At 40.9% G+C, this 18,437-nt stretch overlaps 2 protein-coding genes across 2 annotated transcripts; one reads left to right on the forward strand and one right to left on the reverse strand.

Moving 5' to 3' along the window:
* Positions 1 to 266: 266 nt before the first annotated feature.
* On the reverse strand, positions 267 to 1,423 carry LOC124127429. The gene has a single exon (XM_046490826.2). It carries the CDS (start codon positions 1,421 to 1,423, stop codon positions 407 to 409), a length of 1,017 nt encoding a protein of 338 aa, XP_046346782.2. The 3' UTR covers positions 267 to 406.
* Positions 1,424 to 6,443: 5,020 nt separating this feature from the next.
* Positions 6,444 to 13,272, forward strand: LOC124145118 (ankyrin repeat domain-containing protein 29-like). Its single transcript, XM_046514800.2, has 3 exons — positions 6,444 to 6,571; positions 9,975 to 10,039; positions 12,739 to 13,272. The coding sequence occupies exons 2-3, from the start codon at positions 9,979 to 9,981 to the stop codon at positions 13,116 to 13,118; spliced, it is 441 nt and encodes a 146-aa protein (XP_046370756.2). The 5' UTR covers positions 6,444 to 6,571; positions 9,975 to 9,978; the 3' UTR covers positions 13,119 to 13,272.
* The last annotated feature ends 5,165 nt before the right edge of the window (positions 13,273 to 18,437 follow it).

The raw sequence follows: 18,437 nt of genomic DNA on the forward strand, positions 1-18,437 counted from the left end.
GTGAATGTGTGTCATCATACCCATGTCATGTGTGAATGTGTGTCCTTATACGCATGTCCTGTGTGAATGTATGTACATACCTATGTCATATGTAAATGTGTGTCATTACACCCATGTCCTGTGTGAATGTGTGTCCTCACACGCATGTCCTATATGAAAGTTTGTCACATCTATGTGAATATTTATTGGTTATCATGTGGTTTGAGAAAGCCACCAAGAAATAGAAGAACATTCAGAGTAGAATCGTTTTGCTACCACAATGTTGAAGATAATTTATTATTGGTTTGATCTGACAAATAAATAAGCTCCAAAATTCGTCGCGGCACAAACAGTCTAATAAATGAAACGAATGATTTCCCACCTAAAACGGTTTTACACGTGTTCTTGGCGACCCGCACGATTTAGGTTAACTCTTCAGTTCCTTGAGTCCTGGATCAGACACCAAGGCTTGATTCTCTCCCGTCCTGTCATCCTTGCAGAACTTCCAGATGAGGAAGGAGACACTTCCAGCCACCAGGGTCGGGATGAGGGCGAACACGATCACATACATCCACGCCCGTGCCCCACAGCTGCTCCACATGTCAATGCTCTGGTGCAAGGCTCTGCGCCCGCTATGAAACACAATGCTCTGTTCAGGGTTAAGGGAGATCTCCATGAGACAAGACCGTTGACCTGGGACAAAAGTACAAGCTGATGTCGATTTCGTCACATCGTACAAAGTCCGTCTGATGACGAAGTTTGCTGTCGATAATGTATACCATATTCCCATGTTAAAGTAAACGAAGAAATAGTTGTCTGCCTCCGTGGAGATCATTGTATAGGTGTCGTGTGGTAGCAAGTCGTGTTTGCTAACGTAACACCCACTGCAGTCTCCTTTGCCGTCCAGCCATGTCTGAAGGTTGCTGTCACCTTGGATGACGAAGAGGGTCGTGAATGGTGAATGGGAGGTGGTGCTGTTGACCTGTAGTGTAGACCCGGGGAGGAGATAGAACCCCCAGTATTCGTACTGTTTGCTCTCTATGCTCATGAAATAGCTTGTATTAAAATCCTCAGTTCTACGTGGATCGACCACGGGTTCCTCGTCAAAACTGTAGGCTTCGAAAGGATCGCTGGAGTTGAGAGTGAGGCTCTGACAAAACGCGTTGTTGACGCCGTGCTCTACTTTGCGCATGTCCGTTGGAGCGGCCTGGAACTTGTTGGTGCCGAAGACTCTGAGACTGATGAGAAGTCCAGCGGTGAGGACGGCAGTGGCGACATACAGCCATAGAAGGGCGATCCGGAGGTAGCGGGACATCTTCCTGATGCAGAGGAGGATACTGGCGATGTTGATGCCGAGGATGACGAAGAAGCAGCAACATTCCCCACACTCTCCTCCTCCCTCTCCTCCTCCTGAAGTGTGGTGTGTGGTGTGGTGGTGGTGCATGTGGAACCCCCCACCCCCGCCGCTGAACCCCCCACCCCCGCCGCCACTGGAGAAACCGCCGGCACCGTGGGTCATCCTGGAAATAGAAGTGTAAAACTTATCACATGTCACTCAATGAACGAGGGAGGAAAGCCCGCAGTTTGGGGTTGACAAACCAAGGATCATCATACGGTCGAATCCAGGAGTCACACCCGTTGTCAGTGCTGGGAACTTGCAGAAGTAATTCATGAGAGGCAGGTAATCTGCTAGTACCCGCTGCTCGTAGGTTGGCTTCTACTGTTTTACTTGTGTAGGATCAAAACCGCGCCCGAGGTTTTGTTTGGGAAGTATGCCCGCGGAGGAGGGAAAGTGGGGAGGGCCGATAGGCCCGACCCCCTTTCCCGAGGCCAAGGGCATACTTCCCAAACAAAACCGAGGGCAAGTTTTTGATCTCACTTATGAACTGATCAAATAATATGATTTAGAAATAATTTTACTAATTGGTATTAACATGACTTCATTGATATTTACTGTTGAGAGTTTAACTGCAATACGCGGGGAGTACATCCGCGCGCTGCACGTGACGCACGTGCTTCAGGCCCGTTGTAACAATGAGCGCACGTGGTTCAAGCCAGTCGAATGAATTCCACAGAAGAGGATGGACGCAGACAACGATATATTTCTGACGCAGTCAGTTCTTAAAGTGAGTGAGTGAGTGAGTATGGTTTTACGCCGCTTTTAGCAATATTCCAGCAATATCACGGCGGGGGACACCAGAAATGGGCTTCACACATTGTACCCATGTCGGGAATCGAACCCGGGTCTTCGGCGTGACGAGCCAACGCTTTAACCACTAGGCTACCCGACCGCCCCCAGTTCTTAAAGAATCGGCATCCTGTGCTGAAGAAGACAAGGAAAGTGATGACTTTAAATTCCGTTTAGGAGATCCACTCTCCGAGCGTGAAATAACCTTACAAGTTACCATCAAAAGACTGTGCAAGACGTCCGGTATTGAGGGCATGAAGATAAACCATTCCTTGAGAGCCACGGCAGCCACTCGATTGTATCAAGGTGACCATGATGAACAAATGATTTGCGAAATTACCGGTAGGTTGATAAACATTTTAGTCCTGCATTAATAAGAAATTGTTATTCGGCAAAAGTCATAACATATCAAGGAAATATTTTTTCCAAACCAGTAAGATGCTCTTTTTTATTTATGATATATATGGTAATATTGGTGTTTTTGGAATCTGTAATAGTTTTTAAGTGTATTTGTATGCTGTATGTGTAATACTTTCAGTAATCTGAACAATTTGTTTCAGGACATCGGAGCGACGCCGTTCGAAATTACAAGAGAACTTCTGACAACCAAAAGGCAACGGTCTCTGACATACATGTACTTAGTATTTTGAAAAAAATGAACTCGCCATCACGTGAAGAAGCTGATCCAAAAAGAGCAGATGACCAATGACCTGAAGACAAACTAAATCGAACTGTGACGCTCAATTTCAAATTTTCGGGACAAAAACCAGGCTTTCAGTAGAAAATCTCCCGGGATTTCTTGCAGAAAGCCCGGGGCTTACCCTAGGAATGCCCGGGGCTTACCCTGGGAATGCCCGGGGCTTACCCTGGGAATGCCCGGTAAACTACCAGTAGAGGTTTAGTCGGTAAAAGAAGACCCTGGCGAGACAATAGAGTGACGTCACTAGAGGTTTATAAAGTTGGGGTCAACTCTTGTCTAGTTAGTGTTAATGTCTTGTTAGTGTTTAATGTTGTTGGTCAGTGAAACGCGTTTGAATCAATGTACCCCCATACACAATAAACTTAGACATGAAGCATGGTATGCTATATTATCGCGGTAGTTAATTTATAATGGTTCGTACTGGCGAATACTTACTAACATATTAAATATGTCACACTTAAGTGCTTTTTCTTCTTTATTCAACTTTTATGACACATCAATTAGGATTGATCGAATTCGGTAAACAAAGTACCAGTCATTAGAAACTCAAGGACAACTTTATGTTATGTCAAGGGATATCGCCTGAAGAAATGGATCCTTTTTTAACCAATTTCGAATTGGGGTAGTGGTAATTCCAAAAACATTCCAGAAACAATCATGAAAGAGGTAACGTGTATACTTAGGAGAAGCCGTGATATATCGCAACGACTCCTGTATTCAATCAAGCGATGGAATATCGTGCTTAGATTTGACAAGTAAACAGTAAACAGGGAATGTGGTTTACGAGATTTTCCGATACCGCGATAACATAGTCACACTAGACCATACATCCTCAATCAAATATTTATGAATTTTTTAGTTTGTCGTCAAGCTGCAAATTTACACATAAAGAGGAATGTTTCATATAAGACTATGTATCATTTTAATGGTATTGGGATAGTGTCAATACGACGTTGAACTGTATGTCATCTATCAGGTTTATTGAGAGCAGGCAGTAGATGATGACCAACTGATAAACTGTGATATGGCCTACTACCTCCTGTTAGAAGCCAGTTACAGTGTATACAGAGGACATATCATAGCAGCAGCCAGTACAGACTATATCTTCCGATATAAATATTACATTTATAACATGGCGGTGGACAATGTCTCACTACTCACAGGGAGGGGGTGGGGAAGCCTAGTGGTTAAAGTGTTCACTCGTCACGACGAAGACCCGGTTCAATTCCCACATGGGTACAATGTATGAAGCCCATTTCTGGTGTCCCCCGCCGTGATATTGCTGGAATATTGCTAAAGTCGGCGCAATACAATACCCACTCACTAACAAACAGAGCCATGTCTTGCTACAAACAGAGCCATGTCTCACAACAAACAGCGCCATGTCTCACTACAAACAGAGCCCTGTCTCACAACAAACAGAGCCATGTCTCACTACAAACAGAGCCCTGTCTCACTACAAACAGAGCCATGTCTCACAACAAACAGAGCCCTGTCTCACTACAAACAGAGCCATGTCTCACAACAAACAGAGCCATGTCTCACTACAAACAGAGCCCTGTCTCACTACAAACAGAGCCATGTCTCACTACAAACAGAGCCCTGTCTAACTACAAACAGAGCCATGTCTCACTACAAACAGAGCCCTGTCTCACAACAAACAGAGCCATGTCTCACTACAAACAGAACCATGTCTCACTACAAACAGAGCCCTGTCTCACTACAAACAGAGCCATGTCTCACTACAAACAGAGCCATGTCTCACTACAAACAGAGCCATGTCTCACAACAAACAGAGCCATGTCTCACTACAAACAGAGCCATGTCTCACTACAAATAGAGCCCTGTCTCACTACAAACAGAGCCATGTCTCACTACAAACAGAGCCATATCTCACTACAAACAGAGCCATGTCTCACAACAAACAGAGCCCTGTCTCACTACAAACAGAGCCATGTCTCACTACAAACAGAGCCATGTCTCACAACAGAGACAATGGACCAAACAGCCTCCGCGGCTTCACTGAGGAAGTTCTTTGTCTTCCACAAGTATTGCTCATTCCTTTCACGATAGCGTGATGGGACAGACACACTGTTCAACCTTAAACTCAAACCCACTCCTTACGCCATATACATAGCGCCAATTTGTGGTTTGGTCTGGTTTTGGAAACACATCATCTGACAAATGACATGATCATAATCTGCATGTAGTAACGGACATATAACGTATGAATATCTCTCACCTTCAACTTGAGATTATTCTCAATCTGATTCAAACTAATACAATGTCCTATTCCACAAAAACGGTGTTCTCTTCCCTGTGTCGATAGTCTATAATTCTACACCTCTATATATATAGTTGCTATATAGAACGGGGTGATAGATTTCCTTGTGAGTTGATGGTGTGGGATTTCACGCCTCTCTCTCTATATATAGGTGGTATGTAGTACGCGATGATTGACCTCCTTGTGATGGTTAGTGGTGCACGCGTCACACTTTGTACTTGACAGACATGTGATATCTTAACATAGACTGTAGTGAGTCTTTGTTGTATAAACGTATTCATATCAGTTTCATATTCTGCATCACTGTCGGTATAAGATAGATCTTGTATTTCCCATTAACAGTCAGACCCAAACTTGTATATACAAGTAATCGTATACATAATTTTAAATTACGCATATATTATAATCTAGGATTTTTTTATTGTTCATCTCATTATCACAAGCAATGGAAATAATGTTGCGACACACTGTATGTGACATTCCAAACAGACATGACTCATTTTACACTAGACCCGCTCTCAACTTTCGTGTCACAATTAGTTTTGTTTGTTTGTTTGTTGTTTAGCGCGGCACTCCCGCTACATGACGGCGGTCTGTAACTAATCTGGACCAGACAATGCAGTGATTGCCATCATGAGCATCGATCCACGAAGTTGGGATAAAAGGACATGTATCATCCAAGTCAGCGAGCCTGACCACCCGATCCCGTTAGTCGCCTCTAATGACAAGCAATACTCGCCTTTTACGGCAAGTCTGTACACAATTAGTGCTTGCGTTGGTTTATGGATGTATACGTGATGGCCGTTATTATGATTCTGTGCGAGTGTTTTATTATCACAGGGGCGGTTATGTAGCCCAGTGGTTACAGTGTAAGGTCGCCATGCTTAGATCAGGTTCGATTCCCCATACTGGTACAAAGTGTGAAGTCCATTCCTAGAGTACCAGTCAACATATGGCGGGAATATTGCTCAAACAGCCTGCCAACCCTACTCACGCTTAGTGATCACCATTGTTATTATCTTAAAACTGCCACACTTATCATCATAATAATATTCACAATATGCGACAGATATATTTTCATGATAATAAACCCAGTCTCTATCATTATCACTCCTTAAATTGGCTAATACCCCAACATTGCCCAGTCACTTTTTAAAGCACGCAATGTGTAGATTTCCTACTCAGTATCAATGTTCATATTCACGGGTAATGACGTCACAGCTTTATGTGGTTAAACCCAAGGAGACATTTCATATGCATTCCGTCACGTGACAAACAGCTATCAGTGGGTGATATCAGGTCACGGGATACATATACTCACCGTTCACGTTCCACTGCAACGAGGAAATACGCCCCCGTCGCGTACACATATTGTACCGCTGAAAGTTTTATTTCGTGTGTTCACATTTTGGTTTTAAAGGTAGGTGCCAGATTTCGTTTCCTGTGTGATTAGGTACCACTAACAAAAATATAACTTGAAATGAGTTCTGGGTGATTTGATACACATTTTCTGAGACTCATCTTGCATTAGCTGCCTGTCCCAGTACGATTGTTTACAGGGCGTTGTGAGCGGGTAGGTTCAGTATCTGATCATGTGTGATTGTGCTCCGTATACTTGAACGGCATTGTAACACTGCCTGTCCCAGAATCGATTGTTTACAGGGCGTTGTGAGGGGGCAGGTACAGTATCTGATCATGTGTGATTGTGCTCCGTATACCTGAACGGCATTGTAACGCCGCCTGACTCGATTGTTTACAGGGCGTTGTGAGCGGGTAGGTACAGTATCTGATCATGTGTGATTGTGCTCCGTATACTTGAACGGCATTGTAACACTGCCTGTCCCAGAATCGATTGTTTACAGGGCGTAGTGAGCGGGTAGGTACAGTATCTGATCATGTGTGATTGTGCTCCGTATACTTGAACGGCATTGTAACACTGCCTGTCCCTGACTCGATTGTTTACAGGGCGTTGTGAGCGGGTAGGTACAGTATCTGATCATGTGTGATTGTGCTCCGTATACTTGAACGGCATTGTAACACTGCCTGTCCCAGAATCGATTGTTTACAGGGCGTAGTGAGCGGGTAGGTACAGTATCTGATCATGTGTGATTGTGCTCCGTATACTTGAACGGCATTGTAACACTGCCTGTCCCAGAATCGATTGTTTACAGGGCGTTGTGAGCGGGTAGGTACAGTATCTGATCATGTGTGATTGTGCTCCGTATACTTGAACGGCATTGTAACACTGCCTGTCCCAGACTCGATTGTTTACAGGGCGTTGTGAGCGGGTAGGTTCAGTATCTGATCATGTGTGATTGTGCTCCGTATACTTGAACGGCATTGTAACACTGCCTGTCCCAGAATCGATTGTTTACAGGGCGTAGTGAGCGGGTAGGTACAGTATCTGATCATGTGTGATTGTGCTCCGTATACCTGAACGGCATTGTAACACTGTCTGTCCCAGACTCGATTGTTTACAGGGCGTTGTGAGCGGGTAGGTACAGTATCTGATCATGTGTGATTGTGCTCCGTATACCTGAACGGCATTGTAACACTGCCTGTCCCAGAATCGATTGTTTACAGGGCGTTGTGAGCGGGTAGGTACAGTATCTGATCATGTGTGATTGTGCTCCGTATACCTGAACGGCATTGTAACACTGCCTGTCCCAGACTCGATTGTTTACAGGGCGTTGTGAGCGGGTAGGTACAGTATCTGATCATGTGTGATTGTGCTCCGTATACCTGAACGGCAATGTAACACTGTCTGTCCCAGACTCGATTGTTTACAGGGCGTTGTGAGCGGGTAGGTACAGTATCTGATCATGTGTGATTGTGCTCCGTATACTTGAACGGCATTGTAACACTGCCTGTCCCAGACTCGATTGTTTACAGGGCGTTGTGAGCGGGTAGGTACAGTATCTGATCATGTGTGATTGTGCTCCGTATACCTGAACGGCAATGTAACACTGCCTGTCCCAGACTCGATTGTTTACAGGGTGTTGTGAGCGGGTAGGTACACACAGATGTCCACCCATGGTACGGACTATGTAGAGGGCGTCATGAAAAATAATAAATACAAAATCCTTTGGAATATGCCCGTATACAGCCTCAGACATATCCAGGCCAACAAACCTGATCTTGTCCTTTTTGATAAATGCAATGAAATTATTTATGTCATTGAATGTTCTGTCCCTTTTTGACACTGATGTGATTGACAAGATTGAGGAAAAACATGGCAAATATGCGGACCTCGCTTTCGAAATATCACGCTTGCATCCCAAGTACCAAGTTGTCCGACTCCCCATTGTTCTCGGTGCCTTAGGTTTGGTACCGCCCAATCTGTTGACTGGCATTAGGAGAGTACCTGGGTTTGCTACCAGGAATGCAGCCCTTCCGACAATCTGGGTAATGCTGAAGGCTGCAGTGTTGGGGAGTATTTTTCATAAACATTTAACCCCATGAAACCAAGTCAAAATTCGAGCTGTGCACCTTAGAAAATAACAATACTACGCTGCATTTGTTTTGTCAACACTGCTCCCAATGGCATTACATGTACATAGCTACATGTACATCGACGGTACACGTGGAGTCTGCAGTAGGAAATATATACAAGTAATTTACATTTCAGAGACAGAGGGAAACCATGTATTAGCTTAGAAAGGGTGTGATTACAAGAAACATGTCCAAGCTCTTGGGCTTTCACACCAACAAGTCTACGTATAATACATAAAACAAGGACGGTAGGGGTCGTCTCAAAAGCAAAACCGGGATTTCAAAGGATACGAGACAACGTATAAAAGTAGTGATTACTCTGCCTTCTATAAAGTTCTCTGTTCGCATTTCTGTTGCATTTCGTGTCTTTCTCTCTCTCAGAATAAACCAAGATCTCGTTTCTGAGTAGACTTCCGGTCGTTGAACAAGATCACCATACCCACTTCAACCCCTCGATACCTGTACATGTCATTTGACTCTCTATATTATAATGAGAAAAGTCCCCGACAGAATGTTATCATAACGAGTGTTTTTTAAAAAACCCATGACATATCAATTTATGTATTACTCACTCAAACCTTATCTAAATTCACCCTGAAAAAGACAGAATTCGCATATTCACTTTCCCTCTACAGCTCGGTAACAAAGTCACTCGTATAATGAAATCATTTTCACTAAATCACTATGTAAAACGTCTATACTGTTATAGAATATGTGTCTAAGATATGTTTGTTGGTTGGTTGTTTAACGCAACACTAAGCAATATTCCAGTGATAAGACGGCGGTCGGTAAATAATCTACTCTGGACCAGACAATCCAGTGATTGACATCATGGGCATCGTTTCAGGCAATTGAGATACGATGACATGTATCATCCAAGTCAGCGAGTCTGACCACCCGATCCTGTTAGTCTTACGACAAGCATAGATTGCTGAAGACCTATTCTACCCCGGAGCTTCACGTGTTTCAAAGAACATACTTACCTATTAGATGTTTTACATGGGGGAGGAAGTGCTCACTGCTAGTATAACGACCTGCATCCGACTGATGACTAATCATCAGCTAAGTTTGGTACTGAGCAAATAATCATTTCTGGCGAGTGAGTCACACTTTTAGATTAAAGCATTTTTTGCGGGAACATAAGTCCTTGAAATTCATGCCTTATTTTCCTGTAGGTACTCAGTGTATAATATTTCCTCAGTGCGAACTTGCTACTTTAAAATTAAATGTGTAACTAAATTCTCGTTGTTCTTTATTTTTTCATAAGTGTAAGAGAGATTTTCATGATATATTGAGTCTTTATTGACACAGTTATCATGTTTTGATTATAGAAAGATGTCAAGGAATCTGAAGAAGGGAATCTTCTCTGAACTATCAACGAATGTAAAACCTAAAGGTAAGATTGAATTTATGTAAATAAAAGCGAGACAACACTTTCCACAGCCATAAGAAATAAAATCTGATAAAAGCAGAGCCCGTTGTACGATTTCGACTATAGATAAGCATTTGTCATGAATTACCATCAAATAGTGAAGAAAGCAGTTGGTCGCCAAATGGTGAGCGTATTTGTTTCAAAACACGTTGGCAATATGAGTCACATTTCTTTTCCCAACTGAATTTCTCAAGGAGGTTCAAATCTGAACTATATTTATATAATAACCCACGAGGTACGAGTGATTACGAGAAATTAATGTTTCAAATTTTTTTTCCCGTAATCACTCGTACAGACTGAGTTATTCTATTTACCATTTCCTAACCGTATTAAAGACATATGTATCAATCCGCATGAGATAAAACACTGTCCTCTTCCCTCGAACCGTATCACTCAGTTAACGTGTTGTTACGCGTGAAAGATATAGTTCTGTTAAACAAACTTTAAGGATCACATGATTACAGTAATATCTCTGTCTGATGTACACAGCGTACACTATCTAGCATTGATAAAAGAAGACAAACAAGGTTCAATGATTATTTTAATCAAGGTCGTGTCACTGATAGACATCCGCCGTCGTTCATCATTGACATGCATTTTACATTGAGAATAGGAAAATCTGTCATTTTTTTTATGTGTCATTCGGAAAATAAGTTCAAAACCTGTAGCAACAACATATACTGAATATACAGGAGTCATAAAGTACGAGTACTGTCTCAGCGTCGGAATGAATGTCGCTACTTGACCCAGACATGAGCCAGGAACGACAGCGGAACCGGCGTCACAGTTTAATCTGGACAACAAGTTGTATGAACATCATGTGTGATTTGAGACAAGTATGACAGATGGGAAACATGTGCATCCGGAATTTTAGGCGGACTTATCAAACACGCTTGTGGAGTGGACATAGCCCAGTAGATGAGAGGAGTTTGTTGATAATTCGATGTGATTCATTAATGGTCGAAAATCGTTTGATAGGCTATCACAGCATCTGGAGACTTGGTGCCAAGCTGTCCGCATTCAGGGATTTGTTTTCAATATCAGACACAGGATCAGCTCGCTGGTGAAGGTTTCCTTTTCCTTGTTTTTTGTTGTTGGATTTGTGCTTGTCACGAGCAGATGTTGGTAATCATCTCGCTAAGGTAACGCTCTGTGCCACTCTTGATCCTATTCAGAATTCTGAACCATCTGATTTGCGTGACTAAATGAAAAATTGCTAAAAATAATGTTTAGTTCCACCTTTCTTGTGTCATGAGGCTTTCCTGTATATATTTGTGGACTAAATTCATGTCCAGTTTAGTCTTTTTCATTATATTTTCATTTCCATTGGCATCTAAAGTCTTATCTATGCCATCATCGTTTACAAAGACAAGCCTCTCTGTACTAAGTACAGTTTTCGGGTTCGGGTAGTCGAAAAAATCGTCAAACAGCCAGTCCTTTAGCACAGACGGTGGCAAATCCGGCAATCTAAATCTTGGAACTTCAATGCAGTTTTAACAACACTTTAAAACATTTAATGTCTTCAGGGGTTGAATTATACAAATAATCTGGAGACTTGGTGGGTTTGTTTGTTCAATATCAGACACAGGATCAGCTCGCTGGTGTAAGTTTCCTTTTCCTTGTGTTTTAGTGATTTCTACTTTGATTTCATAACTCCCAGGGTTTAGCATCGATTTCACGAGCAGATGTTGTTAATCATATCGCTGTGATAACGCTCTAGACGGTCAGAATCTGAACCATCTGATTTGCGTGACGAAATGGAAAACTGCAAAGAATAATGTTTAGTTCAACCTTTCTTGTGTCCTGAAGCTTTCCTGTATGCGTGAACTAATTCATGTCTAGTTTTCATTGTGTTTTCATTTCCATTGGCAGCTAAACTATTATCGATGCCTACATTATTTACAAAGACAAGCCTCTCTGTACTGTAGTCGAAAAATTCGCCAAACAGCAAGTCCTCTAACACAGACGCTGGCAAATCCGACAATAAATTCTGGCAACACTCAATGTGAATCTTGGAACTTCAATGCAGTTTTAATAACACATGAAAACGTTAAATGGGTTCAGAGGTTGAATCATACGAAGAACCCTTCCTGTAAGATCCCAGTCAACTTTAAGGAGGTCATTTACTTTGCAGGTGTCAAATGGTCAGCCATGTTTGTTTGTTTGTTTGGGGTTTTATTGTGAAATGAAAATCATTTGAAATAAATGCTTTGCTGATTGCTTGAAAGGGAAATCATGTTGTCGATATGAAACTATGTCTCCTGTCTTAAAAATCTCGAATCAGTGAGATTGTAGCACGTGAAATATGTGAATGAAAGCCGGGGATTTGTTAAGTAATGCAATAAAAGGAAAATAAATTGTCCCGTTAGCCAGTGGAACTGACCAATCAGTTTCGAAAAATCGCCATTTTCGTTCAGGCCTAGAAAACTGAACTTTTGTGCCCATGGTCATGCTATAAAAGTGTTTCAAGCCGTCATGAAAGGGTTTTACGTTTGTAAGACACAGCCATGGGATCATCTCTCACATCATGGGGCCATATGGCTTGTATTATTCTGTTGGAAAATAACATTCTGTACATCAGCAAAAAGTCTTGGAAGTTGGATATTTGTTGCAGCATCATCTGTCATCATACATGTAATTATTATTATTATTATTATTATTAGACTCCGCTCTCCTTGAAGCCTGCATGGCGGGGAACCTGGCAGCTGTAAAGCGTTTTGTAACAGCAGGTAAGGCGGATCTCAACTGTAGAGACAGTTTCGGAATTACACCGGTGCAGGCGGCAGCATGGTATAGACACAAAGAAGTAGTCGAGTTTCTTGTGAGTAAAGGAGCTGATGTGTCTCTGGTGGACGGTGCCGGTAACACTATCCTCCACTATGCCTGTTGGGGAGGAGATAGAGAGATGGTGAGGTTTGTCCTCTCACAGAATTTCGCGAACATTAACGCCAAGAACAAGTCGGGAGAGACGGCAACCGACAGGGCGAGATCCTGGGGAAATGATGATGTGGTGGATATCATGGTGTCCTGTCGCGCTCAATGAAGTGAATGTAGGGTGTTGTGCAGACATTGAAGGAGGACATGTTGTTACTGACATTCACGGACTGTGTTCCTTTCACGTGGTCGTGTTTTGATATCTCAAGATTAAAATGAAAATGTGTGTTGTGTTTGAAAGAAATAAACCTTTTTAAAAAACATTTTGAGTCGCTTTGTCCTTTGTTTATTTGGAACTTTGCATAATCAGGTAGACTCGCCATTGTTAATGACAATTTGAATGGCGTACCGAGACGACATCTTTAGAGACCATGTTCTACCCTTTGTGCAAATGCAGCGCTGTAACGTCACGCTGCAGCAAGAATAATGCCCGCCCACACGTTATACGTGTAGTAACAAGTCTTTTGAAGCGGCATAACATTGTGGTCGGCTATTTCTCCAGACCTCTCCCCCATGGAACATGTTTGGGATGAGATAAACAGGACAGAACTAGCCGGGAACGCTAGCTCAGTTGGGCCAATCTTTATTTGACATTTGGCACAAAATCTCCCAGGCTGTTTTCAATCATCCTGACGTCTTCAGTGCACCGCCGCTGCCTCGCCTGTATCAACGCAAATGGTGCTCCACCTGACGTTGACATTGTTAATAAAGCTGTCCTTGTTTTAGGGCAAGTGTCTCTGTCTCCTGTTATCAGGTATGGGTTTTGTCAATAAATTTATCTTACAGAAAACTGTGATCAGACGAGTGGCCAAATGTTTGTTATATTTGCAATAACATAACATTTACAACATTTTATATGAAGCACAGATACTACAGTAAATATCACCAAGGAAGTTTGGATTCAATTATCCGAATTTCCATAAAAACAAAATAGAAACCGTTTCCATGTTTGTATAATTCGAACAAGCACGGCCGGTGTCACGAAATATATTCGCCCCCAGAATAAAATCTCTCCCCGGCGACTTTATACCGGTACAGTTCCGCCCCTCTCGAAATAAACTCTCCCCCACCCTACGAAATAAAATCTCCCCCACTGATGTCACTGATCGTCGTATTTAAAGCAGACACGTTGGTTAAAGTAGACCTCTTCTCCCTGTACTCTCAACAGTCACACAGGTGTTCGGTCCGACATGGCCCGGGCTGTCAAAATCAACTTTAAACTCACATATGTATCATCAAATGGATTCACATCTATAAACTAGTATGATATCTACCTAAATACCACTTTATAGTGTCTCAGATCGCTGTACTTAAAGAAAACAAGGGGCTCAAAGTGAAGCCCTTTTCCCACTACATTCTCAACATAGTCTCTTTTTAGAAGTGTTTTTCTTGTGTTGGATCCGATTTGGCCCGGACTGTCAAAATCAACTTAAACCTCACAGTTGTATCATCAAATGGAGTCATATGTTTAGATTAGTGTTATATCTACCTAAATACCACTTTATTATGTTACGGTACATCGTATTTAAAGAAAACAAGGGGCTCAAAGTGAAGCATTTTTACTGTATTTTCTTAAGAAATTCTATGTCAGAAGTGTTCGCGTATTTTTGTGCTTAAGTCACTTGGACATTGTTTAGCTTCATGAACTCTTCATAAGAAACATGTCAGACAGCTTTGACATCATTGATGACTTAGTCTTATGAGATGTGTAAACCTTAGGGGAAATGAGCTCAAGTAAATACAGAAACAGAGGGTCTAAAATTGCCACAGTGTTAGGCCCGAAAGTCTATTTAGGATTTAAATTGTGATTAAGGAAGTAGAGGGTAGAGAGAGAACAAGATAACAAATCTTAACAAAACCTACCTGCCAAACAAGTGCTTGTTCGTTCGTATCCGTAATCCGTCACAAACTGTGATGAACGCATAGTGTGTTCGATGAAGGAAATACAGCCCTTCAGATCTTTGTTTACTGAATACACCTTGACCTATGTTCAGTGATATAATTTATAAGATATTGAAGCTACATGGCCGCCCATAGTTTCTTGGAAATGTCCTGGCTACACTTCAAGGTTTCGTGCTCAACAAATATATATGAATGTATATGATTTCTCATCTTGATGTACTTGAATAATGCAATTCGACAAAGAAGATGTACAGATGCCTCGACAGCATTTTTGGCAGTCAAGTACAAGTACAGGTAAACATGGCTATTAATGCTCATGTGTGTCAGGTTGCACAAAACATCTAAGTTTGGATCACAAAAAAGAATACTATTTAGAGTTTTTTGTCCTCCAAGATTATCGATAGCTGTCAGTAATGTCTCCCTAATATCATCATATAAGGTACATTGGAAGAAGAAATGGAATGAATTTTCACAAGGAGCTCCGCATTTACAGGAAATAGTATCAGATAATTAACACGAAACAGGTTGGAATTTAGTGTGCTACAATTGTGTCTCAATCTAGTGTGCAATATGTTTGTAGATCTCTCACCGCAATTATAGTGCATAGGTGGTGATGTAGGCTGCTCAGATGCGACAGCTTTAAAATAAGATATTGACGGACTATCCCTGATTCCTGATGATAGATTATTCCATTGGCCTAATGTATCTATAATATAAGACCTTTTAAACGTAGATGTCCGTGCAAATGGAACTACAAATTAAAATCATGGCGGTTTCTGAGATTATAACTGACCTTTTGTGACACAGCTGGTGGTATAAGATCAGTTACATATGAAGGACATGGCTTATTTATTATTTTATACATAGTTACAAGTTTGTTGACGTTTCTTCTATACGCTTAGATATATGTATCCACGTCACACACACCTAGAACAAGTACACTTATTTGAATATTACTAATATTACATGAATGTTACTGAGCAGTCAGTTAGAGTTTATATCTGTGCGCTTAATCAGCAACATTAAGCCTTTCACGTATATTACAACTTTGTAAGTTAACTTTCCTTTCCAGAAATACCATAGCATGGTGACAGAGATGAACTTCTACCCCAAGAGATGTGTCATTGACTAAAATCTGCTTTGTTAATTTGATTTCAAGTGATAGCCTTCACCTGGAAGGAATTTATATTTGTATTATTTCAATTTTTCTTTTAATATATATCCCTCTGAATTTGGGGTTTTGAAATAGCATGTCGCAGAAATAATTCCTGTTGGACCCTTAGACTTGCAAGAATACTCTAATCATTGGCCGAAACATGCCCCATTTGTGCTTCTTGCTTTGTCAGACCAAACCCATACTGTTTAATTTCTCAAAATCTTTAAAAGGGTTAAAGCTATTTTTGGAAGTATAAATGGGTTGATTGGTGACTACCACAGAAGTAGCAAATGGAGTTATGTCCGATGAAATTCTCTGTTTTGACTTGTGCTAATCGGGTTTAACAACTAACTTGCCTTTGCGTGTGTTTGTTCCACCGGTGGTGCAGGATACGCTCACCTCTATGCAAACACCTGTTATCCTCACTGTTTGATAGTAGTTTATACACGTTAGTATGTATTAGTTGTATGTCATCTTAATATATCACTTGTGTTATCCCTCTTTTTGGGGTGTACTACCAACATAAATCAAAGTTTCTTTTGAGCTATCATGAATATCATAAAATACTTAGCAAGTCTATGCTTACCATTCCCTCTACTCCTACCAAAGGCTCTAATTGTGGCTCATTGTTACATATTCTTCACGAATACTGTAACTCATGAAACGTGTAACCAAATTAATGCGAGTTTAGACCGCTGGCTAGACTAACATCTAGTTTCTGAAATGAACATGTTTTACAAAAATAAAAACAATTGTTTGATTATATTGATAAAATATATAACTGCAGTCATCTAGTCTTGCCAAATATGATTGACTTGCATCGGCTGTATTGGATATATTTGTTTCAGGAACTGTATGACAGGCCTAAAATGCGTCACGAAAGTAATGCGATTAACTTTGCTTTTGACCTGTAAAAGCTAACCAGCAAACGAAAACACGGCGTTGTTTACAATGAACGCATGTCTGAACAAACATCCTTTTTTATATACTTAAGTAGAAGTATCACGATGGACAGTGCATACAACTGTTTGGCAAACAATATCAAGCAATATTTTAGATTCAGAATCAACATACCATAACAGAACCATATATATTAAATTGTATATATTCATATTTGCCGCTATTCACGACAAATTTATTTTACCGTCACTTCTTAAAACTACTCTGAACTACTTGTATGTATAGATCATCTTATTTGTAAACAGAAGGCGGACGTATTATATATCCAACAGTTACAAAAGTCTGCTGAAGTCTTCTATTTCTTTATTATGTAAAATGCTGTCAACATGAATAAATGCCAATTATTTCATAACACTCCTAATATAGTTGTCATAATGAACATATATAGTTTTAAAGTATATTTGTCACATGCAATAATACTGTCCGGTATTATTAGTAATATTTTCAATATCAACCACATATTGTGAGAATCCAGTAAAAAGGAACTGAGTAAAGCAGTGGTAAAATCTATCCATATATACAAAATTTTATTTTTGGATATACCATATATACAAAATTGTATATTTTTGGATATACCATATATAAAAATTGTATATTTTGTATATATTGTAATTTTCACTTGTGATACTTTCACTGACCACTGACAAAGATTAGCAGTATTAGAATAAGAAGCTAAATTAAATCCAGTATGACGTGATGATGTGTAAGCATACAGAAAACTGAGAGAGCCCAACTTACTTCAGTTTCTGTACCGTACTTGCGCTTAACTCCTTTTGCATCATGCGTATCATTCATCCTGTCGGATCGACTTGTCCCGGGTGGTTAATAATCTTAAACATCACGACTGTAAAACAAAGTTGCTTACTTACTTACTTACTTTGGCGATTTAACGTGCGCTTTCCGACTGATGCGTACTTCGCACACTTCGAACTTTAATTTATGGCGTCTTTTAACCATCACGACAATAATACTGAGTGGTCTCATCAAAGTAAAGACACAGTCAAGACACTGACTTTTCGGTATGAACTCTCGGTATGTAGCTATAATTATCAGTTTATTACATTGCTGAAGATACATTTTGATTCAAACTCAATTAAATGAGCAAAACTATCCGTTTCTGGACATTTGAGATCTGCCTAGATATGCACGTTTCGTTTTATTATTCTGCAATCCATTTTTAGTATTACCCGCTGGCCCGGCCCGGCCCGACTTTTCTTGGCCCGACTTTTAGGCAATCCCCTGAATTAGATAGTTATGATACTGCATGTTTAACAGACACCTGGTTGCAACATGCTATTCTAGCCATTGATATTACACTGATATCAATTTCAAGTCGTAGCCTGTATTAAGGAATATATTTTAGATCTTAAATCAGAGTATAACGGACAGCCTGAGCTGGAGGCGCGCGTG

This window comes from Haliotis rufescens, unplaced genomic scaffold (genome assembly GCF_023055435.1).
Source record: "Haliotis rufescens isolate VD_foot unplaced genomic scaffold, xgHalRufe1.0.p SCAF_9, whole genome shotgun sequence".
Lineage (NCBI taxonomy): Eukaryota > Metazoa > Mollusca > Gastropoda > Lepetellida > Haliotidae > Haliotis > Haliotis rufescens.